We start from the raw sequence: 27359 nt of genomic DNA, 5'->3' as shown, positions 1-27359 counted from the left end.
TCTGGAGGATTCGAATGCGCCCACGTGCTGGAGGCCTTCTGAATATTAATTCTTGGCCAAGTCCTCCACATATCTCTTTTTTCTTCTGCACTTTCTCCGGCTCTCTTTCTATTCTTCTTGCTAACGTATACCGAAATGCGTACCTTTCCATCTACACTTATGACCACACATATACCCAAATACTCCATCTTTTTCTATCCTTTTTTGGATTTGGGATACGAGAGATACAGTTATATTGCCTGAAAGCGAGGGGAGTGATTTCATACTCTTGTATTTCACACTCTTTTTCCCTAGATGCGTCTTTTTTCATCGCTTTCAGACTACGAGCGAGCAGGAAGAAAAATCTACGGGAATAGGGCTTATCTTTTTTATGGGATAGCTATGGGCAAAAAGAAAAATGACTAATTTACAAAAGGCTAGGTTTGTAAAGCTTGTTAATCGCAAGGTTTTCAAATTCAATATCGCTCGCTTTCAGCGGAATTAAAAAAGCAGTGGCCGAGGATCAGTTTATTATGAGCTTTCTCTGTTAATCATTAATTAGTTCGAAGTGAGGTATAACAGCTAACACTAAAAATAAATTAGATCAAATTCATTTTAAGTATGACATTGGTAAAACTAAAGCATTCAAAATTATTTTACACAAATAAATATGCATATTCGAGAAATATCGATACAATTGCAATGGGGAAATTATATAAACGATGTCATTTAAATTTCATTTTATTTTATAAAAGTTTTAAAAAATTTTAAATATTTCTTAAATATTTAATATAAACTATAACAATATAAAAAAAATTATTCTGTTAAATTTACATAAATGCAACTTTTAAAGTAAAATATATTTCGTAGTAAAACGAAAATATTTTACTATTTATGATATTTTGCAATCTAGTTTTTCTAGGAGAACTTGTATAAAGAAAGTTAAAAATTCTTCTACTTTTAGCAGTGCAATCACATGGCAATGTAAATTGGATACCAAAAGTAGAGAATATGAAAATAAAATTCATTTAATTTAACTATATTATTATTTATGAACTGTATTCTTGCATGGTTTATAATAAAATTAAAGTACTTCAATCCTTATTTTTGAAATTATTTAACCTTATTACTTAACATTTACAATGCTTTATATATTATTTAATATTAATGATCAAATATTAAATAAATATGTACATTTGTTAAGAAAAAATAAATACCATTCAGAAGAATAGTTTTGATAATATATTGAAATTTATAAAATACCATATAAAAACATTTATTTATAAAATTGCTTTCGCTTTAGAAACATGTTCAATTGTTTCAATAATGCTAACGTGTATCTTCTAATAGCACGAAAAAAATTTATAAACATATAAATTCAGAATATATTTAATTATTTCAGTAACAAAATTAAAATATGCTACATACAAGAAAGTATCGATATTATTGATCCTAATTTATCTCCCGTCCAATTATTTGAATTTTAATCAACTTTTATAATAATAAAATTTAACGAAAATCCATAAAGTAACATTCAAATAGATAAAAGATTCACTTTATGAGGTGCGAAATGAGAAAGAGAGTCAATTTATATGAGTGGATTTTACAAGTGAGCCCAGAACAGTTTTACGGTTTAATGTTTCCTGATAGGATTAGGAATGAGAAAGATTATGTTGAAGGAACAAAATGAGTAATTTAAAATTTTCATTTCGCTAAAATAGTAAAAACTCGTTAATTATTTATATTTGCACAATTACACATTAGTCGATCAATTTTCTGTATAAATATTTGCGTTAAATTAATATATTATCAAATTATATATAGTTAAATTAATGTATATTTTTGGTTATGTACGAATTATTGAAACACATTATGACAATTAATTATCTACTCATTACTTCCAAACATTGATTGAAAATTATTCTTTGTGAAAGATTATGAATATTGGAACGGACTTTCAAATGTAACTTCAACATCCATATAACCGAAAAAAGTTAAAATTGTAAATCAATAGATTAATTTAATAAATAAGCTTTTACGCTTAGTTAAAATGTATTAACCAGTAATTATTAAATTTAGAATGGGTAATTGAATATTTATGCATGACAAATAAAATAGATGTATTTCATCTTTTGTAAACTACATCATTCGAGAAATTACTTTTTAATGGAATATCGATATACTGGAGTTGCAATATTTAAATATTGTAAATAAAGTTCTATACATTGAAAATTTAGTCATTTTATAATATATTAAAATAATAATACATAAGTACTATTAATTATTTTATATAATTATAGTGGACCAAAATTTATTTAGGGATTATAGTAAATATTATTTTAGCATGAATTCTATTCTTAATAAAGATTAAAGTAAGTTAAACTTTAAGTCATGAATAAATTAAAAAATTTAAATTATATATTTTTGTAATTACTATATATATATATATATATATATATATATATATATTAATTTTCTAGTTTTAAAATTTGATCCTAAAATAAACGTATTTTTATTTTTATCTATAAGTCTTCAAATTATCTATTTGAATTAAGTTTTGGGCAAAACTCGTACGCAACTGTATTTTATAAGATTTTTAAATACACCAAAGTCAATAAAAGAGTCATAATAATACTTTTAAAATGACGTCATTTTAAAATAATATGTAATATAGAAGTATATGAGAATTTTAATTGTATTTCTAACCAAATAATAGCTGTCTATATAAAATATAATATTATATGTTTCACAATTTTATTGTTTAAATTATTGATTGAAAATTTTTATTCAGAATTACAATTGCCGTGCAGAGTTGACAATATAAATAATTTCTCTCCCTCCTAAAGCAGCAGTCTTGCATTTATTTCCGTTCTCGCGCCATTTCCCTTCTTGTTCATAATTGCTGTGATTACGAAGGTTCAGGGGGTGGAATCACATTTCATTCATTCCCAGAGATACATCTACGAATACTAACGCACTCGCACGACTTGAAATCGACTTCCCTATTTTAACAATATAATAATTGCAAAAAATAAAGTTAAGATAAATTATGAAACAAATAAAATAAATATGGATTATGGAATTTGTTACTTCAAACATATTATTATAAAATGAAATGTATATATATATATATATATATATATATATATATTTGTGTAAATTTATATTATAAAGCTTAAATTTATTCATAATGAAAATAGTACATTAGATTAGAGTTTTGCAACTTGAGAAATAATATAAAAATCTTTGAAATATTAATTAACCATATTAACATACCATGTGCAGAACAATATTAAATATTTTAAGCTTTTGGATAGTATTTATTCAATTTTTGTTAATTAAGATAAAATAAAAGTTTCTTTTTCCACTCCCATTTATATAAAAAGTACAATAAAAATTCAACTAAAATAAAACATTAACAATGCGTTTGAATTAATGTTTGAAACTTCCAACTTTAAAATTTCAATATTTGCATTTGTTTATTTAACTTTTCGTAATAATTTTTACTAATTTTTGTATAATTGTATTAATTTATGAAAATATTTATGTTATTAATAATATAAGTTTATGAATACAAAGTAATTGGATTTTTAAGTTAAATCACATTATAAAGAATAAATCTTCTACATCCGAATCCATAAAATTCCTGGGAATACACATAAAATAATTTGAAAGTTTTTCGTAATTTAATGAAATAGTAAACTATTATGATTAAAACAAAATTTTAGAAACAATAAAAAAATAAAAATGAAATATACATTATATCATTTATTAATTATTAGCTGTAAAACTTTTTTTCAACTCAATTTAAACAATATCATTATATTATTGAGTCTTGAATTTTTTCAAATAATATTTTGTGTTAAATATAATTATTGACAGTGCATAAATACTGTATGCAATTCAGATTCATAAAGCAATAGAAAAAATATAGCATATTTTTATTCTAAATATATAATCGTCTTTTACTACACATTTACAAAATGATCGATTTAATTGGATAACTTAGATGCTTTATTTTGCTAGCATTATAATAAATTTTTTTATAAAAAATACGGTTAACACCATATCTGAAAAAAGAATTATTTTTTTTTTTAAATTCGAGTAATTGTGTCGAGTATTATAGTCAACCCTCCATCTGCAGATAGAATTTATTATCTAAAATGGTTCGTTCCTCAGTTACCTCGAACTTATATTAATTTCATCATTGACATCAAGTAATATATGAGTTCTTGAATTGAAATACCATAAATAATTCTAAGAAAAGCCAACATATTATGTATATTTGCACATACCGAAAGTTTATTCCATGCATTACATTAAGTTTTATCACGACTCCTCTGCAATTGATTCGTAAATTGTCGTGCAGAATCTTCGTGTTCGAGTCGCACAGCTGATCTCTCCACCCATAGCCGAAAGCGTCCGAACATAACCTAACTCGACTTATATGACCAGCGACTTGGCGAAATTTGTCCCCATCCGCCCGAGACCATGTGACGAACTTTTCGGACTGCCCAAAGAATCCAGACTTACAAGTTCCAACGGGATCAAAACCATCCGCACCTATTCAAGGTCGATCTTTCTCGGTCATCCCCTTGAGAGAATACTCTCGGGGAAAGCTTTCAGCGAGAGAGTATGAGATTATATCAGGGCGTGCGTAACTTCGCGTGGTCGTAAAAGAGCAAAAGGAAATAATAAATTGCATTAACGGCCATCCCTCTCGGATATTGTAACCGCGGCTGCCGAATTCAACGATTGAGCGCACACGATCGAACGAGGTTAAACGATTGTGCAACGCGTCAACTGTAACCGATCGTTACTTACCATACCTCACGGTTACGGACGGCGTATTAATTGGGCAAGATCGCATCCGCGCTAGAGCGACACCCACATCCCGAGCCCATTCTAATTCAGCGATTAATACTTTCCCGCGATCGTCAAAGTACGCCGATAATTGCGAAGAATAATTTCAACTCCGCACATTTCGGTATTTCCGATTTTCGGACTCCTGAGTAGTGCTTCATTTAAAATAGTTATATTCTAATGCATCGTTCCATGAAATATAGTTTAATTACGATCTTAGCTGACACGGCGGAAAGAGCACTGGTAAAAAAATAAAAAAAAAAACAAGAAAAGAGAGAAAAAAAAAACTAGCACTTCCGCTACGCGTACACAACGACTAATCAGGATAATGCTGATGCAACAATAAAATTCAATACATAAATAACTTCAATTTCAAGAGTTTTCTAGAAATAAGCTTTAATAATCTCAGAGTCTTTAAATCGCTAGCGCAGCTACGGAATAAAATACCTAGTCGAATATAATTTCCAAATATTATAAATCTTTTAATTTCAATTACATATAAAGGGGTAAATCAATTACTAAGATAAAAACATTTTAATAAAATATGATGAAAGACTGCTGCATTAAAAATACAATTATATATCTATTATGATATTATTTTCAGCGAAGCGTCGCCGAACTAAATACAAACTTCTTTAAGTTTAGACAGAAAAAATTTGGAGAGTTTCAAATCTACATAATCGTCACCTACATGTTCAGAATTAAGAAGAACCCGCTATTATGTGCAGACTTTTATACATAAATTCTCGAACAATTTTAGAAGTTTTCAAAAGTATGTCAATAATTCCGTTTTTCTCTCAACTTTGCAGAATCATTTGGAAGATTTTGAAATTTAAATTAAGGAACATACTTTAAATCACCCTACTGTACTCATACTTGAAAGTAGGCTGCTCTATTGATTCGCTTCATAGACAAGCTGACACTTCTATATAATCGCGGAAGGCTCATTTGAGAGTTGAAATTTTAATTACGAGATTCTTTTCTTCAATGACGGATATTTTAAGCTCCCTCGTTCGTTTTTTTCTCAACTCTTCGCCCCTCTACAGTTACGCTTTCTCTCGATTCCATCCCACTTTTATATTTTCTCTTTTTTCCTTCGCCGCTTGAAATTCCGCATTGCACGGAAAAGGAGAAGACAAAAATTCAGATCGACGAGGATGCAGCCACGAATTCCTGAGTGTCTAATTGACTTGGCTCTTCCTCGAAATTGCTCAGCTCAATCATGGGGGTATGATAAAATGCGCGTGCTTGCCCCCTCGAGAGTGCCTTAAAGTAAATTGAGCAGAGCATCTGGCCACAGCACCGCTCATAATGAAACTATGAAGATGTAATTTTTTGTGCAATGAGAGAAATTTAGAATTTTCTCCTTGAATTATAACGAATTTGAATTGTTATGGGAAATATTTAGAATATGTATATTTTAAAAGTATTATTCTGAATAAAGGGGAAAGAATTTACAGTATATGAATTTAAGTTAAATATTTGAAGCAATAGACAATATAGTTTATTTTTCATGACTTTTTTAATAATTCTGATTATCAAAATAGAAATCAATATAAATATTTACATTCGTTTGAACATATGAACTTTTGAATATACAAATAAAAATATATTCGCTGTATTTTACTTTTCTAATAAAATATATAATAGTAAAGAATATTTAAAATAAATATTCCACTGTTCTCCAAATATTATCTAAATTCAAAACTCAATTATCATTATATGTTTTGTTCATAAATTCATTTTATAAAGCAAAATATTAAATAATATTAATCTTATATTTAATTTCATTTACTTAAAAATTTACATACTTTCTCAATAAATTCAACATGATTGATTTTGTTTATTATTAATTATTTATACTATGAATTGTGTATGTTGATAAACGTGAGTTCATACATTAAGTATAAATATATTCTAGTGATAAATATTTGTATATTTTTAACGAACATTTATTCGATACGTATATATGTGTTTATAAAGATTTTAATACTAATCAATGATGTTTATTTTACTACAAGCTTGAAAAAATAATTTTTTTTAAATAAAAAATTTTGTCTTTACCGTTATATATATATATATATATATATATATATATATATATATAATGTAGTTATGCACTTAAAAATGGCGTACATTCAAATTTGTGATTGAATGTACATTCAATTTGTAATTCGATAATTTCAATAACTTAATTATACATTGATTTTATTATGTAAATTATTTTGCATAATATTTTAATTTAGATAAAATATATATATATATATATATATATATATATACATACATATATTAATATTTTTTATATTTTGTTATTTAATTATAATTATAATATTGTACAAATATTCGATATTCATTCATATATTCTGTTTTTTGTAATAGAAATTCAAATGTAGTCCTTTTTTAGTACTATCTGATTATCCTTTTCATACTACCAGCATATTAAATAACGTTATTGTGTCTTATTCTAATCTCATTTATTATACAAAATAAATTAAATCATCAAATAAATAAGATAATATCATCTACGTATATTCACAAAAGTTTAAACATTTTATTAATTCCATTACACGATATTTTAATTATTTTCTGCGTATATTAGATATTTATAGATATAAGTCTTTTGAAATGATAAAGCATTTATAAAAATATATTTCCAAGTATACGACTAATGAATATGTATCAATCTATTACTGAGTTTTCGAAATTTTCATTGTAATAGAAATTTTTTTAAACTTATAACTGTGATTTAAGAAAATTACATATTTAAATAAATATTATACTTTACAATTATATTAATTATATCAATCCATTATAATTTATTATATTTATTACATTACCTGATTAATATATTAATTTTGATAAAATTATCTATTAATCGATAAAAGCGATTAATATATTAATCCTTACTACTTGCCATATAAAAGCTCATTTAGGCTTTATTAAAATTATTATATTACTTTTGAAATCTTTATAAAAAATCTATCATAAACCAAAAAAAAAAAAAATCATAATAATACATAATTAAACTTATTTTTGAATTTAAAACTTTTTTACATTATTTAATAAGAAATACTAATAAAGTTTTTATTTGAAATACTTCATTTTAAAGAATATAATAAAACTGTTTTTCTTTATGACAATTATATAATCAAATTACTTATTATAAAATTAAATTATATTTCTTAACATTTTTTTTAAATATAAAAATTAACAACGATTGAATTTTTTGATACTTTTATATCGAACTGAATTAATACAAATTAGAATGAGTCTACTTATAATATGAAATAAAAATATATAATAATATAACTTGATTTTATTTTCAAATAATTTTTTAATAACAGTTAATTAAATTTTTTTGTAAACTGAATTTTTTCTCAAATAATAATGTAATCATTGTAAAAGAAAATCAATTATTACTAAAGCAATAAACATTTTCATGCAATTTGACGACTGAAGTTGTCTGAAACGCTATTGGATATACTTTAGCGCAATCGTCACACAAATCTAGACTCAAGTAAATTATTTTTATTATTTGAATTTTTTAAATAAAGAATAACTTATCTTTAAATAATAAACTTTTTAATAATTGATAGATGATCTTAAAAACTATCTAGTAAAAGGTTTATACTATAAAGAAATATAATCCTTGAGATGCGTCATTCTCGGGTATTGCGATTAATTTTATTTTCAAACTTTATTTAATTCTTCCTTATTTAATACTTATTATTTTATTTCCTAATATTTAAAAGTAAATTATATCCCCTTTTATATGAATATTTACTGTGATCGATTATATTTAGTTTTATTTTGATTACTTAATTAATTTAAATTTAAAAAAAGTCGGCTTAAATATTTAAAAGTGCTCTTTTCACTATTGAATATAAATATAATTTGATTCACAACTTAAAAGTAATTATAATGACGGATTAGAATAATTAATAAATATTCCTTTGACTTTCCTACATGCATATATAGTTATTTGTTGCAATTAACAATCATATTACCTTAATTGATCTAAATTTCTCTAAAATACTGGATAAGATCAAAGCTATGAGCGTTCACATACTCTTCTACATTTAATTCATACTACGAAAATATAATAATTTTTTTGTTCTTTACTTCAACTTTACTTGTCTTATTTATAATAAGCTAGAGGCCTATAATATAACCAATCTCTTATACTTATATTACTTATCAGCTGATTTAGTTTTAACAGTAGCCGATAATAATTTACTGTCGAATTATTCAAAGAAAAGCAACAGTGCCTATTCTGAGAACACCTCTTATGATTAACTTCTTTATAACCAAAGAGTTTTTGTCGAATCATTGTAAGTAAGGCCTATCTTCGCAAATCATTACAATCGCGTGAAAATTAATTGTCTATTTATGTCATTGTTCCTCGATCGTTACTTAAAAATAAAGGAAGTTTGTTACTGAGCAGGCTCCGTGAACGTATATAGACAGAATTTAGCTTAATGCGCTTACATTTTTAAAGTACATTTATGAGCAGTTGGGGCTGAAAAGTATAAGAAAGTAGAGGCTTATATTGGGTAAGTCGAGCAGTAAATAGAGTGTACACAATTGCAATATATACCGTAACAAAACGTGCAAAAGCTAATGGCTCTTATACAAAAGAAATTGCAGACGAAGTAATTTATCATAAAGAATATTTATATTTATGCCTTTATTTGTTTTAAATGATAAAACTATTGGAAAATTAAATCTTATTTTTTATAGTTAATTAAGAATACTTGAGCAGCACTATATATTTGTTATGTTATATAATTCTCAAGCAATAATTTAAGCTTCAAACCAAAATATGAATACATTATGTATCTTCAATGATAATCAAAATTCATAATTAATTTCTTGTCAATACAAACCTTTGAAAATATGAAACTGTAACTAATTAACTGATTTACAGTAAAGTAAATGAATTAGTTCATTAATTTATTATAGTAAAATGTGTGCATCCATTCAATGCAAGTGACAAATTGTATACATTTATTTCCTTTAATATTTTAACATGTTAATATTAAACTTGAAATTAAATCTATTTGGCTTCCGTCAGGATTAAAAAACTTTCAGCTCATTATTTAATTTAGTATAAAAATTATTCGTGTGTCACACAGCTTATATTAAATTAAACAAGTTTTCATAAATTCAGTCTGTAGTTAGTTTAAAATTCAAATAAACGAAAATAGTTTGCAAAGATATTCTGACATTAGAAAAGTATAAAAAGTATTATAAATAAATAGCATAAAGAATTTTTATACATGTTGCAATAAAAAATATCGTTGAAATGTTAAATTGAGTTGTAGTTGGCATATGCAAATACCCTACCAACTACATGGACCAATATTACGACAAAGTGTTCACACACGCGCGCACACACACACTCATAGCCTTCTATATTTTATTTGAGTGTAGAAAACATAAAAGATCCAAATTTATGATTTATATTCGTTCGGTACGAATACCAGTCATCATCCTCATTATATCGACGATATTCATTAATACGATAAAAGTAACAAGCAAGATTCAAACACAAGCAAAATTATTTATCATGTCAAGTATCGTGTACCTCTTTCGCTATTACGACATTGTCATCCTCCCAGCATTATTTCGCGGTTATTCAAAGTTTATGGTGAAGGTGAGTGGCTTACCGAAACACTGGTGAAGCAAAGTTATGCATTGTGCTTCGGTTGGTGCGCGATCCTCTTTCGTTCTCCAGACTCTAGGCGCTGCTAATTTTCAGCCATCCTCGTTATTGCCATAATAGTGAAAGTGGACAACTTACCGGGAAGCAAAGAAGACGACATTATTCGTTGTATCCTGCCTCAGTCTTAATACACTATTAGTATTGTTCTCTAACAGGATGGCCGACATTGGTAGCTTACCAATACGAGAACTTATTCGAGCGACTTTACTACACGTAGTCAATCACGTTGCCATCCTATTATTGGATAACCAACGTATTTCAGTCATGATTATTTGATGCAAAAGAGAAATAAAATTAAGCTATTTAACTCGGCACACGCTGCTCAACGACGTCATTTAAAATGTCCGGCAAAGTGCTGATAGTTCGCCCCTTTGAATTTTGTATCCTGCATCGTTAATCAAAGAGCTCATCAGTATCTTAATTTATTTTTAACCACTCCTGTTCAATTAGTTTCTTACAAATCTTATCATAAACATTCTATGCCATAAAAACAATTTAGAATTTTTTTCATCATTATTCTACTTGCGATATCTGATATTTTCAATAATATTAAGTGTTTCTCTATTATTATACTTAATTATTATAAACACTTGATACTTTTTCTATTTTATAATTCATAAAACGACACGTATTAATAATATATACATTTCTAAATAAAATTCCCTTACACGTAGTATTTTATTGTAAATAAGTTGGATATATTTCATTTCCATTGATCTTCGTTATGAAACTTAATTAGTTTAATCAAATTTAACTGTATAATATATTACCAGCTATTCGCCATTCGTTAATTGTACTACCCAATTAAGAATGATCTATACTCCTCTGAAGCGTCGATTGTTGTTAAATTAGATGGTGTCTAAGCCACCGATAAAACGGCACCTGCAAAATCGGTATCCTACAATTCGATAAATGCATTCTCCGTTATCTGATTTTATATGTTTCAGATTAAAAATAAACCAGAGCAATTCATATCATTGTATGAATATCCAAACATTTGGGCTCTTGTAATATTTTGCGACTTACTTTTCCCAAACAATCCTCTTATGCGTGAATTACAAAACTTTCACCTCCACGAGTGTAATCCAGAAAGGATCGGAAAACGTTAGAACCCATAACTTGTCACGTTATGTAATATATTGTTTATCGCTTACTAAGTATAATTTAATCTATTAGAGTTACAAAACTTTTGTTTTCATCGCCAAACTGCAATACACAATAACAAAAATTTGTATCTACAATTTACTTTTTCCTATTTATTATACTTGCAAATCCACGAATCTTAATGCTAATCGATTCGAACTGCAACTTTATTTTTTATGCCTCCGAATACTTTTTCGCTACTGTCTTTTCTACTAGTAGTTATAACAAAATTTAATAAAAATAGTAGCTAAAACAATAATAATATTTTTTAATAATCATAATTTTTTCTCATAATCTACGATTTAATGTTTTATTATTGTGGATATTAGTCATAAAATCGAATATTCCTATGCATATAAATGAGAAAATAATTCCAAGATTTTTCAATAAAATACATATAAAATTCTACATTTATATATTGTGTACTTTTCAATGACTTATAATTATTAGCAGTTGCTATTAATATAGGCAAGTACCTTATCGATTCAATATCACAGGCAGTAAAAAGAATGCACAGTGACTGCGCTGATCAATAAAAGTAATTAAGCCAAACTTGTGTAAATTTTTCGATTATAAAATTAGTAACAGGCATTGATACTATTAGATTGCAGTGTAAAATAATGGATGATTACCAGTATATTTTAACAACTTGACAAATCTCGGATTAATGTTAAATAAAATAAAAATCGGCTCCACAATTCACCAAGCATATTTGTTTAACAATCATTACATTTTAACAGACCAATTTGTTTATTATTTTTCTGGCAAAAAGTTCCTTAATCCATTAATAATATTATATTTATCATACCATTGTGGTAATATTTTTTGGCTTAATGTATTTGTTGGACTGAACAAACAGAAATATAATTGAAATCAAAGCTATGACACTAAATACTAATACTTTATTTGTAAAGTACTGTACTTATATTGTATTTATATTGTATACTATAATACTACTGTATTTATATTGTAAATAGTGTCTCATCATTCATTTCCAAAATATTCCTCAATGAAACTTAATATAATTTAATGATGTGAGAAATATCATATGTAAAATATAAATTATAGAATAAAAGAGTGAACATAACTCATATTGATTTTTCCCTACTGCAATGAGATGTAAGAAATCCATATAAAATTCGACTTCTGAAAAACGCTTTAGATTTTATAAAAATTAACTCTGTTTCTTACGTTTCAGCGTAAAAACATACTATGGTATAAAAAAATCCACCGGTAGAAAAATATTTAAAAAATACAAGAAATAAAGCTCCCAGCCTTTTAATAAGATAAATTGAATAGTAACTTTCTCGATAATTGGTTATTTACGATAAATGACTGCTAATGAAAATTTTAATAAAACAGTCAAAAGATGTAAACTCTACTTTATATCGTTGGTGGGGAGAAGCGATTTCGAGCCAAATGACCGTTGGACCCAAGTTATCACACCTGCGACCATCCGTGAGTTGCTGCTATTCCGCTAAATTACAACCGCTTTGTAAGCTTACATTTTTTGCAAATGAGGTTACCATTCTAAATAGCGCTAAATCCGTATTCGATAACTTCATTAAATTGTAATTTAAAATATTGTTTAAACTAAATTTATAATTATATTTTGAAAGCTGATGCATTTAATCAAGTAAATTATATCTTATTACTTATCACTGAATCAATTATAAGTTAATAATTCAATTGTTACAATAAAATATATGAAATTATTTAATAATTCCATAAAATTAAAAAGTTTTATTATTTTTTATGTATTATTTACATCACATAGAATAAATGATAAAGATAATTGAAAATTTTAAATCGACAACTAGAAACTATGCAAAATTGATTATTAAAATACTTATGCAAATAGTAAAATATAAAGTTATACTATTTCTCGGCCTTCTGCATAATATTGAAAATGAAAACACGAATAAACATTATACATTTATTTCATAAATTATAAATTTATATGTTTTTATTAAATTTTTTATTAAATTATAAACTAAATATTTTTTCTCAAATTATGAATTTCAAAAGTTTAATGAAAGATCTAATAGAAGATTTATTTTTTATTTCTAACGTTTCATGAAATTTTTTGTTTAATGGATATTACATTTATTTGAAAAATTACAATTCAAATAATTGGCAAATTTTTAAATATATTTACCCTTTTTTTTAATACAGAAAAAGTCTAGATAAAATTTTATACTAAAGGCAGAATCTGAAAAATTCTGTATAACACAAAGAAACGTTTTTATTCAAACTAAATTCATTTTAAAGAAGTCTATTGCAAAATTTTATTTTAGTAATAAAATTCGATTCTCGTGCATACGACTTGCATGTACGTATCTATATATATATATATATATATATATATAAGCGTACGTGCTTGTGTGAATTTGTACATGTATGTGTGTGTGTGAAAAAGGAATTAATTCCAATCTATATGTACAGAATAAATATAAATTTAACATTATGCAAAGATATATATATACGTATTAAATATTCGTCTTCTTTATTTTACGTTAATTCAAGGCATTATAAATATTAAAAATTAAGAACTTTAAAATGACATATTGAATTTTATTTAATTAACAATGTACGTTATTCTTTATATATATATATATATATTAATTTTAACATTTAAATCGGCATTTTACAAATAGAAACTCTTATATATAATTATTATTAATGAAATTTGGCGATCCGAGAAATATCATATGTATATAGAAACTATCGAATTAAACTCAAAATATCAACTTACAAAAATTAATATTGTGGTAATAAAGAATATTAAATTTTTTTTATCAAATTTAGTTCAAATTTAGATGAGGTTGGTAAATAAAATATCAAGTCTACCAATTAGGAAAAAATCGCCAAAATCAGATTTCTTTACAAAGAGCTTTAATTTTTTAATCCCTAGTTTACAATAGCTTAGAATATTCTTATAAATCATTTGATCGGTTTCAACCTATATTTTAAAAAAAGTTGTCAAAAAACCTTTCAATTGCTTTATTTAATTTAAATTTGCATCAGTTCTATATATTAAATTCTATATATTAAATTGTTTATTATGATTATGAAAATTAAATTTTTACCTCTTATATACAACAAATAATCTTTTCAATCATGATTTTTAATATGAAATATACAATTTATTTAAGATAAAATACTTTAAATTATATTTCTCATCCAATTAGTTTTAGATAAATATACGAATAAAATATGATTAAAAATGTAATTATAAATTAAAAGCAGAGTTATATATATAATTTCTATATATTTTGGGTTTCTTAATCTGCTGTAATATATATCAATAAAGAAATTCATATAAGTAGTAAAACAATAAAATTTTAAATGAAGAGAACAAAGTAAAAGTATACGTAGAATAATAATTGAGGACATTAAGTTCTTGGTCGATTTGTTGGAATACCAACAAGAATATAAATTACAATAGACTTTCGGCACATTGGTCTTGACATTTTATGGCTTAGCTAATAATACGATTACAATTCAAAATAATAAATCACTCTAACTCCCATAACATATTACAACTTATAGATTTAAAGAATATTAAATAGAACAATAACTTTATAATTTCAAAATACTCTATTAAAGGTGAATATAAAGAGTAGATAATCTCACCTGGTGTTAATATGATAATTTTATTCGCTATAAAGTTCAATTTGCAATTGAGTGAAAACAATTGTAATATTTGTAATGATAAAGAAATAAATATTTTATAGAAATTAATGTTTGTGACTATCGAATACTTTGGTAATTTGTAAATATGTAATTATGTTTTAAAAGTAGCTGAATTTCACCTTTTAATATGATGAAATTGAAGAAAATATGTAAAAAAATTTATCTGCATAATTATCTTTCATCTTTCTAAATAATTTATATATATATATATATATAGAATATTTTAAAGCTTGAAATATTTTTACATTAATTGAAATGTATTGAAAATACAAATTCAAAGTTAATATTTTAAATTATATTTTGATAATTAGTCAATATTATTAAGAAAAATAAATTCTTGTTAAACTATATAAATTATAATGACTTACAATGCTTTACAAGAAGCGCATCATTCTTATAATAAAAATAAAATTTTCTCTTTTTTAAAAGACAGTTATTTATTATAATTAATTTACAAAAAAAAAAACAGAATGCCGTATATATAATTATCAGATACTAAAATAGTTCTATCTTAAAAAGAATCTATTCCTTGTGTTAATTTTATGTTAATATAAAAATTTATACTTCGCCATTTTTCACTTTTACATGTAGCAACAATTAAAGATATGCACTATCTTATACTCATTGTTATTAATAAATCAGCAACTAATATTAATTTTAGATTAAATAAATTTTCCTTGTATTGAATAATCATTATAGCAGTAAATACTGCATTTTTTTTATAAAGCATTCTTTGTATAGTCACGGCAACCATTTACATATAATTCTCATAGTCAAAACAAATTCCAGTCTTCAATATTTTTAATATTTAGAAATATTTTGAACCCCTAGATTTTTTCTTAATATTCATAAAATATGATCCTAACAATTATCAACAAATTCTCTCAATTTGCATAAAATTTAATAATGTGTGTTCTATTACTAATTATTAATGATTTGATATGATTTATTTGTTGGAAAACGACTAAATTTTGTTAACGTTCAAATAAAATAAATAGAAAATAATTATTAAAATAGTACCAACACACTTGAAACTTAATTATTACACAAATATTTTTTTAAAATAGAAAGAAATATAATTTTATAAAATATATAATTGATAAAATTATTCTAGTTAAATTCTTGTTATTAAACTTAATTACAAATAATCATTTTAATGTAATAAATATTAATTTTAATATCAATGAATAAACATATTGTATAATTTTTATAATTGTACCCTTTTTTACCAAACTGAAAATTATATAATATTACATAATATTATTAAAAATTCTTAATACATCATAGATAATAAAAATTTATTTAATAATTCTGTATATTGTACTCATAAATAAAAATAACATAGGATGTTTTCATTAGTGGTATGCACTTTACTGGCTTAATTTAATAGTAAGTTATTTAAGAAATTTATATGCATAATATTTTTAATTTATCTGAAATGTCCATTTTTTATATAGAAATATCATTTAAAATATTTTTTAAAGTAGATTAAGTATATTTATTTGCACATTCATAAAGACATAATTAATTATACATTGATACTAGAATATACAGATAGTACTCGTCATTCGCTTTATTTATACATTAAATTAATGAAAGACTCATATATTTAAAATTTTAAAAGTCGATTAAAATTTTGGAAATCTATAAAACTGAGAGGAGTGAGAAAAATCTTATCATGATTTTTATCGATTATAAATCTACAGTTAACTAATGTTTGAAATATAAATTACTGCCTCGACAGACCCATGAACTATAACATTTATTGATTCATTAGGTTTTTTTTCTGGTAATTGCATTGAATGCCATTTATATAGTTTTATTAGGGTATTTTCAGTTAATCTTTTCTGTTTCAAGATTAAACCAGTTATTTTTTATTTCTTGCTTTTCAGCTGCTTCTAATTAACTTTAAAGTAAAATGTGACTCAAAACGCGGGGATGGTAATGATATCACAATTATACTACCTACTAAAGTTCTCTTAAGAAAAAAAACGATTAAACGACAAAAGTATCAATACTACATCATAAATACATTCTATAGGAAAATACAAAATTAGTCGATATATTTAATTCGGAAAAAAGACAAACAATTTATATTCATATTATTAGAGTACCATTATTATAAGCATTTTCTAATAATAATACGTCATCTTTTTTAACTATGATTTCATGTAGAAAAAATTTAATATACTGTAAATAATATAACAATTATATATTGAAATTAAGAATTATAACCCATAAAAATGTTCGACAAAACAGCCACTATAAGAGCAATAATAACATAAATATTAATCGAATAGCTACAAAATATGAATATAATTATTTTAATTTTATATTCCAATTTAGTAAAATGTAAGTACACTATATTTATTTATAAAAAAAATCATATATTGTTGCATAGCATACATAACATTTCCAAATAAATACTATATTTCAATAAAAATACAATATTGATACAATAGAGATTCAATATCTACAATGCAAGAGTACCAATGAATTTCAATTATTCAATGAAGTTAAACGAAAATTGTATTTCAAATGAACAAAAATAAATAAAAAAAATGTTCACATATTACTATTTACATCGTTAAGTATGTTTTTTTTAATTTTCATGATATTTTCAAATCCTGTTTAAAACTATTATATCATACTATATAATTGGGCACAGAAATTAATAATATTATATGATTCTACAGTTATAAATTTTATTTAAGACAAAAGCCAAGGTGTAATAATAGTAAATATAATAAAAAAATTAAATAAATATATGATATACTTAATAAAAACCATGTTACCTCTCAATTAATAATAATCAGATCTTCGTAGTATATATTTTTCTACATATTTCGACAAATTATTATTGTTATCTACTACCGTTTATTGTAAACAACTTGTAAAATATGCCATTTTTTGTATATTAATTAGCTTGTAGTCTTCCCGAATTTATTATATAACTTAAATCACAATTTTGTCAGACAAAAATAAACACATACTCAATATTAAACATTCAATGTATAACATATCAATGTGTGATATTAGTTGAAATTTATATTTAAAATAAATACATATAATTAACAAATTAATGCAATTAATCGATCCAAGTTTTATAATAAAGTATACGATTCTATTTTATACATTCATAAATTCATAAAATAAGTAGAGATAAACATATTTATTTTAACTGACATGCTACTACTGACATCTACTTAATTTTTTAGTGGTCTGCTATTAAAGCAATTATTTTTTTAATTTTATAAAATATCAGTTACAAAATAATTGTTAAGAAAAATATAATAAATTAGAATGAAAAAATGAAATATACAAAATCTAAAAACGAAACTTTGATTAAAAATTTTCCAAGTAATTTTTTACTATCTCATTACTTGAACAAAGAAAACAAATTTTAAAAAATGTTTGTGTGCATCTGAATTATATAAATTTTTAAAAGATTATATAAACATATATAACTTGTAAATGGAAATATTTTTAATCAATTTATAAATAAATTCATTAGAGTTTTGTTTCTATTGACATTTATAAATAAAACATATTATCTCAATTAATCTAGCCACATACACTCATTTTTCGAACTCTCAATTTACACTCATTGTTAAGAATATTCTAAAAATGTATTTTATATATTTAAAAATAGAAAATTCATAATTTAATTATAATTTAATATTAATTTTTTCATACATTACCTATCCAAATATTTTGTTTATTAACATTTTCGATGGAATAATATACTAATCATAATAATAATTTCATATTCCATGAATTTTTAATTTTATTATTTTTTTAAAATATATTTAAATTATCGAATAAAAGATACCTTACTTTTAAAAAATAATTAACTGAAATAGAGACGAATGTTGATATGTTGAAATTATTAGTATAATTTATTATTTAATGCATTATATTAAACTTCTATTAACTGTTAAAAGTAAAATTATTTTACAATATTAATTAATATGACTAAATACTCTTAAATTTATACAGTTGGTTTAAATTTACTTTAAAAAATGTTCATAAAAATGAATTTCTTACGCGTAATCGCAGAAATAATCTTATTGACTATATGTAACATATAACAATATAATGGTTACAAAATAATTATTGCTAATTTATCATTCATTTTTCTATTGTTGTCATTTTAAATCATGCATCGATAAAATTGCTTATAAAATTTTGAAGAAAAAAATTTAAATATATACAACCGTACTTAATAAATAAATTTATGTCATAAATACACTTTGAAATTGAGTATGTGAATATCATAAAATATAATTCATATACAGATTCATAAAAATTATGCTCTATTACAAAATTTTTTCCAGGGAAATAAGTTTTTTTTATTAAAAATTAAAAATATATAAATACCTTAATAATTACAACTAAAGTGTAAATTTTAATTGAACAATAATAAAATTTTTCAATACTTCAAAACTTATATAATTTATTCATGTAATATTTTTTCTGTCGTTGAAATATTTTTACGACATAAAATACATTGTATTTTATAGAAATATCAAAGTTACGAATGTATATATGAAGGCCACAATCCATTACGAAGGAAATGTACAATTTTTTCAAAAGGAGAATAAAAATAAAGACGACGAAGAAAAAACGATTTCACCTTACATTTCTTAGTATCCGCACATATACCCAAAAGTGAGAGAAGTATAAGATAAAGCAGAATACAGAAGCAGAGACTAAACGTAGACCACTAAAATGCTTTCCCATTCCATTAGCTTTATCCGCACTTACGTCTTCAAAACTTTTTATACGTATCCGGCTATTCCAGTACTAAGATATATTATCTAAATTTATAATGACGTTAAATAATGTAAATATCAAAATATAATTAAGTTTAATACGTTGTGAATGATGCAATTAGCTTCAACACTAAGTGCCGGAAACAAGTTGTCTAATGATCGCCTAGAGAGTTTTTTCATTAAAAAAAAAAGAAAGTGATAAATCCAATATTATTCTATTTGCGACAAAATTCAATTTTCATCTAACGCTCTTATCTATGCAACAGAGTGGTGCTATCTGTCTTTTAATGAAACTTCTGTCAATGTATTATTCCTTCTTTAAAATTAATATTCATTGATTTTAGGTAATAAAAACGAGAAACCAATTTGCAGTAATCTACTACTTTAGTGATTAATTTGCAATAATTATTATACAAATAACTTTTAATATATAAAATATATCAAGAATGCTTCTTGCATTATATTCTCTTTAAATAATGCACAATATTTTGTAAAAATAAGGATTTTAATTAATCTAAACATTGAGAGACAACGTTTAAGTATTAATAAAAGTGTATTTATAAATGAATATTCGTAAATATATCATACGCATTATTTTTCGTTATAATTTCAAAGTAAAATAGAAATATTAACAGAAGCAGAACATAGATATATCCACAGATTTATAGTAAAACTTATTACAGTAATTCTACAAATTGAGAACACCAACATATTATCATTATTCTTATGCTTTATGTTTTATACATTATCATTGTTATACTTATTCATTATATGAAATTCAAGCTTATCAAATACAATATAATTTCAAATTCAATATAAAAGCATAAAGAAGGAATCTTTAGTATTTAAAAAATAATTTACTTAGAAGGAACTGAATATGAATCGGGATTAAAACAACGTTACTTTTACTACCAACATTCTTTCGGAGCAAGAAATGTTATTACCCATACTAGTCCCTACTATCCGCCCTCCGACCATTAATATATTGTTACATGAAGCCGTTAAACTTAAAGTAAAGTTGTAAATTTATAACTGCTTCCTTGTACAAAGATTTGAAATATTGTACTCGTTTATATATAATTTAAATATTAAAAAATGGTAGAACTGGTGAAAGAACAAAAAATTACAATATTAAAAAATAAAACTATTAATTAAAAATCGACTTTGTCATTGATTCTGTTATAAAATTTTACATACCATATTATTCACTATAATTTTTATCTATAATTTTTTAATAACCGTTAATTAATTATTAAGTTACTATTTATTAGGCAGTTAACATTCAGTTTTTAAATAATATATTGATCTTTCTCTTTTCAATAAACTTCACCAAAATGAAGACAATATCCACTAAATTAAAAAATTTATCGAACTTTAAGAAAAATATACTATATTCTAGATAAGACAATTAAAACATTATTTAGAGCTACACATGTAAATTATATGCATAAAAAATTAACCTGATAATGAATTATCCTGTAAATCACGTATCGTATAAGAAATTAGAAATATATTAAAGGTAAATAAGAAATTTTCATTGTTTAATCAGTTTTATAATTAAAAGAAAGAAAACAACTGATTTTTTTTGTATAATATTCATTTAAGTTATTAAAAATGAGATGGAATACAAATTCGAAAATATGTTTTTGGATAAGTATTCAATAAAGAATTCTATTTTAACAATCATTTTATAGCATTTCATTTCATTACATTTCACTTTATATGAAAATATCCAACTCCGATAATAATTTTGTTCAAATTTTGAAAGTTTTTCAAAAGTTGATATTTCTATTAAATATTAAATACCTGTAGGCTATTTATTTTTCGATGTTTATCAAAATAAGTCCGAATTGAATATCATTTATTTCTTATTTATTATTTTAATTTTAATAAAAAATTTCTTTAATAAGAATTTATAATCTTTTTTATTATTTTTATCGTTAGTTAATATGGTTTTCTCCTTGAGAAAACGATTTAGTTTACAAGAATAGAAGTGCGATATTATTCTTTAGTTATTGTAATAGATAGTTGAACTAAAGATGTTAGGGAATTAACAAGGAAAGGCTGATTTATAATTAGAAAAAAATTTTAATATGAAAATTCCTTTTTATATATGTTTTAATTACAAAAATCAGACTTACATTTTTAATTTATTTACAAATGTATGTATGTATGAGGATATTATATATGTATAAGTAACTTTTAATCTCATTTTAAAAGAATAATATAAAGTTCGTAAAAAATTATGATATTATGAGTAAACAGTCAATTTATCATATCATTATTTTGCATTCATTTTAAGCAATAATTAAAATATTGAGTTTTTTAAATTGAAAATTTTCTGTTTTTCTGCGTTAAAAATATAGTTTCCTTGTGCGTAGTAATAATTCTTTAAATATTTGTAAATTATATAATTCAAAATATTTGTTTATAGCTTATATATATTTATCATTATCATTTTAAAAACTTCTTTTAGGCAAAATTATTTGAAGAGAAAAAATTATATAAAAATTGTATAAAAAATCTTTAAAAGCAATTGATATTTCGTGGATTAAAGAAGATTAGGATCAATTAAAACATTACTGTATTCTTTCAAAATGAATTACATATTTTGTCAATTGCTGTATTTAGTAAATTATTATTTTCATTTTTAATTTATTGTTAAATTACATGCAATTTATTACGTAAATTTCAGTTATAGATTTTCTAAAATACTTGACTAAAATAATAGTTTGATAAAATAAATATTGTAGCGATGACTATTAGAATGGAAAGAAAAACAATGCGTTGATTATTAATTATAAATTAAAGATTTCATAAAAAATCTGTAGCATTTTCTTTAAAACTTTAAAATCTAAAGCATTTTCTTTTTAGTTTCCCTGAATATCTTGTACAAAGTTTCATTTTTTAATCTATCCTTAATATCGAAGCTCGTTAAAGAATTATTAGAAATTTTAAATTGTCCTCTCCTAACTGACTATCACCCAATAATATGTGAAAATGTTATACAAAATATATCCGTAGATTTTTATTGATCGAATAAGGCCGGACTCGATCACTAAAAGTAATAATATCTGAAAACATGTCAAAGATTTCATTACATTCTTTCCTTGTGCGAATGTTCGATTATTAAAATTATGTTAAAAACTATGCAAAAAATTATGCATAAATATCTTTAATGTAAACATACACGATTATTTATACATAAGAGATACGTAAATAAATGTACTGGCCGATCAAAAAAACATTAATTCAAGGTTGTATTGAATCAAATTTATATTCATTTTTTAACATTCATCTGTATTTAGTCATTAAATGAATTCACAAATAAAATTTCTTTTAAAATAAAATTATTCTTTTAACGACAAGTAAAATTTCTCTTAATAGAATATAATGATATTTTCCTTAAAAACCACTTTTCCCATACTTATTACGATACTAATGAAATTCCATTTTCTCTAAAGTCACACAAGGAAGTAACATCTATCTTTTATATGTCACAAAACTGTACATTTTAAATAAATTAGTGTTCTAATTTCAAGCTTATCGCTGAACCGTACTACACAAAATCACTGCTGAAAAAGTACAATCACGCCCCGTACGAATCCCCCACGCCACTCCCATATTTATTGCATCGTTCATCTCCTAGACTAGAATCTCTCTCGAGTGCAAGTAGATTTTAAGGTTATACTCGGGCATTAGAGCGCTATTTATAACGACAGTAATGACAGACTCGTTCATCCGATCAGTACAAATGAAATTCCAACCTTGAAGGTTCCATCTAATTACCTGGATGCTGGTACTGTTGCACGTGTTCGGCCTCGTCGGCAACCCTCAACGACGACTCAGCGCGCAAAAGACAAAGCAGCCCGAGAAGAAGTATCACCATGCCGCGGTATACTGCCATCCTCGCTATGCTACACCGCGGCCCCGTCGTTCATCTTAATTCATCCGCGTTTTCCAAGCTAATCCAAAGGCACGAGGCCATCGTTCGCCACTGGGAGCTTCCAGCATCAGCTTCATCCCTCTTGATTTTGTCTGCGAGTCAAATCGCGCGCCATTAGCTTTCAGCTAAAAATTTGGTCTCCTATTTCGAAATCTGTTTTTCACGCTTCCCTCGACACTTTTTGCACGGTCTAGTGGACTTTCTTTTCACATTTATGATCCTATACTTTTATCGATTCATTTTCTTGTTAACGGTCCGTTAGTTTTGCACATATTTATTGCGTGTTGACCACTATGTATTCCTGTTTCATCAGTTTGATTCAACTTTCATAGATTTATCTCAATCCTATGTTTTTATTGAAATTTGAATACTCTATTGATCCTAGATAAATAATATTCATAATAAAGATTAAATATTATATTGATAAAGTTTTTTCACGTTCCTCGCTATTTTTAATATTCGTTTTAAAAATGTTAGATTTCTACTTTGATTATTAACTTTATATACATTACTTTATAATCTAAACTAATTGCTTAAATTCATTATTATTTAAATGTATACTGCTTTTGATCCGTAGTTTATTTATGTCCAACAAAATTTGATCGATCTCTTTGTAGCATAATTTCATATTATTGGAATTCTTTATTATTCGTCGAAAAATTTGATATTAAAAGCTTTTAATTCTCAAGATAAACTTTTCTTACTTATAAGTACTTTTACTTCACATTTTGACTTTTTCATGTCCTACTTTCCTATCTTAAATATTTAATAGAATAGATTGTTGAAAAATCTATAAAGATAGTTTGTCAAGCTCGTATCAGTAAATACATTTCATTTCAATTCCATGGTGCAAATATTTCATCGAAATATATCAATAATCATCAAAACGCTTCAAGCGAGTCGTCTTGTGCGAATTTGGTAATCCTGGAATTCTGACATCGTGTACATCACCTAAATCACGCATGAGCCATCACAAGCCCATCTTCAAACAGTTGCACCTAGCTACACGTAAAATCTGCTTCATCTCTTGATTTATCCTATCGTAAATAATAAATAATACTGGATTTACTTCAAAATTACAAATAGCACACGTTTCATCGGCGAAGAAACACTTGTTATTAACTATAACCAAGAAAACCAACTAAAAGTATTAACAACAATAACAGTAGGATCAGCTGTTAACAATAGAAGCATACGTAAAAGAGCCTCCAGTCTCTATGAATTTTCCTAAATCAGAAGATTCATATTTCTCACCTTGCCACGCGTAAGTCACGTTATGCACAAAAAAAAATTAGGCAAACGAACAACGTCATACACCCCCGACGGCTTACCAAACACTGAGCAAACTACATTCGGAAATAACTGGAATTGCGCGGTTGATCACGAGTTTCGCAGCGCCCTTCATCGGCAAGAACCGAAAACGTCACAACCCCCTATTTAACCGATAAAGAGGAATACTTGACACCAGTGTTATCCGACAACGGTCCAGATAAGCTGAATCACTCTTGTCTCAGACGTTAAGTGTTAGAGTAGGCTACTCAGGAGAAATAGAACAGTAGAGGATCCTTGGGCTGTTTATCTCTTAAAACTGAAAGATCTTTAGGTCTTTATTGTTTGAATGATTCTTACACTTTGCTGGATAATAATTTGTATTGAAAGATCGAGTCACTTTATTCACCAAATTAGCAAAATCAATTGTTTGAATATTATATGCAAATTATTGTAGAAACAATATACACTTGACTACAATTATTGTAGTCTTAAAATATAATAAGTACGAAACCATGTTTTCAGTTTTATTTCTGCATAATTCTAATTATCGACATTTTAATTATCTTTGATGTAATAATATATATTTTATAATTGTAGTTATGTATTTTAAAACCTATCGCAGTACATAAATTAATAAATACTTATATACACCGTATATACATATATATATATATATATTTGTATTTATTTATTTTTGTATTTCGATAGGTTCTGAAATAAATAACTACTATTATCAATACATTCAATTCTTCTTTTTGATAAATGTTTATCAAAAAGTATTAAAGTAAGTGTTAAAAACTATCTAATTCTAACTTAAAAGAAAGACACAAAAATGTGAATAGGACTATATGTTGTTTAATATTTTAATTTGATATACATATTACAATAAAATTTAATGTAAAAAAATAAAATTGTAATATACAATATGACTTTTTTGATATTATAAATAAATCACAGTTAAATATAAATTCATTTATTATTCTAATCTAATTTTAATTTATTTTCATGTATAGATATAAATACTATATTAGTTAATAAAGTAAATTGTACTAGATAATCAAATTTTATCGTACAATATCTGATTCTGCTCAAAGTACTAAATATGATTAGAAATAAATTTTCAAAATTTAAATATTATTATATATTTTAAATATTACTATTATGTTTTAAATATTTGAAAGTGGTTATAATTATACATTAAAATTCAAGACAATAAAAATATAATACTTTTTTATTTAATTTAATGAATTAACAAGTTATAAATTAAAATTAATTAAATAATCATTTACATTATCTATCCATAAAATAAAGAATCGTGTATTTTAATAAAATGTAAATATTCTAGATGTGAACCTCTTATGAAACAAATTTATTGCTTATTTAAACATATATTTTCCTAATATTGAAATACTCAAACTCTTAAAAATAATATTTTTGGTTATATACGGTAACATACTGGATAAATCAATTCTTTCGACAGCTCTATATAAATTATTTCTAACATTTCTAAATTATTATAAAAAATATTATAAATTGTATTTTAAAAGTGATTTATCTTGAATTAATTCTTTAAAACAATTAATAGGTATAATTCATGGCATAAAACTAATGAATTTATTTAAGATTAATTTTCAATGTTAATATAAAATTAAAATAAAAAATTGTTAACATTTCTGTCATAATAAAAAAATGTAAGTTTTTAAATGATATTCATGAAACCAGTTCAAAATGATCGTGTTTAATTAGATACCGAAATCTAAATATTATAATGAATTATAAAATAAAATATTACTGATGACGTTGCTTATTATATGACCTAGTAATATAGATTTTAGATTTTCATAAGATTATAATAATGCAATAAATTCTCTATGCATTTTATACAAAAAATAAGCCTATTTATTTAATTTATTCATTATTCGGATACATTATAACATTATCGTAATTATCCATTGAT

The 27359-nt window shown here is 24.4% G+C and overlaps 1 protein-coding gene across 1 annotated transcript in view; it reads right to left on the bottom strand.

The window, feature by feature from the left end:
- LOC105359159 (hemicentin-1) overlaps nt 1–24498 on the bottom strand; it is a 53819-nt gene extending 29321 nt beyond the window's left edge. Inside the window, exon 1 of the mRNA XM_011495663.1 lies at nt 23974–24498. Within this exon, the coding sequence (XP_011493965.1) occupies nt 23974–24091 (118 nt within the window). The 5' untranslated portion in view covers nt 24092–24498. The remainder of the gene's footprint in view (nt 1–23973) is intronic.
- Between the last annotated feature and the right edge of the window lie 2861 nt (nt 24499–27359).

Source organism: Ceratosolen solmsi, unplaced genomic scaffold (assembly GCF_000503995.2).
Source record: "Ceratosolen solmsi marchali unplaced genomic scaffold, CerSol_1.0 scaffold11, whole genome shotgun sequence".
Taxonomy (NCBI): Eukaryota; Metazoa; Arthropoda; class Insecta; order Hymenoptera; family Agaonidae; genus Ceratosolen; species Ceratosolen solmsi.
This window is presented reverse-complemented; position numbering and strand designations above follow the sequence as displayed.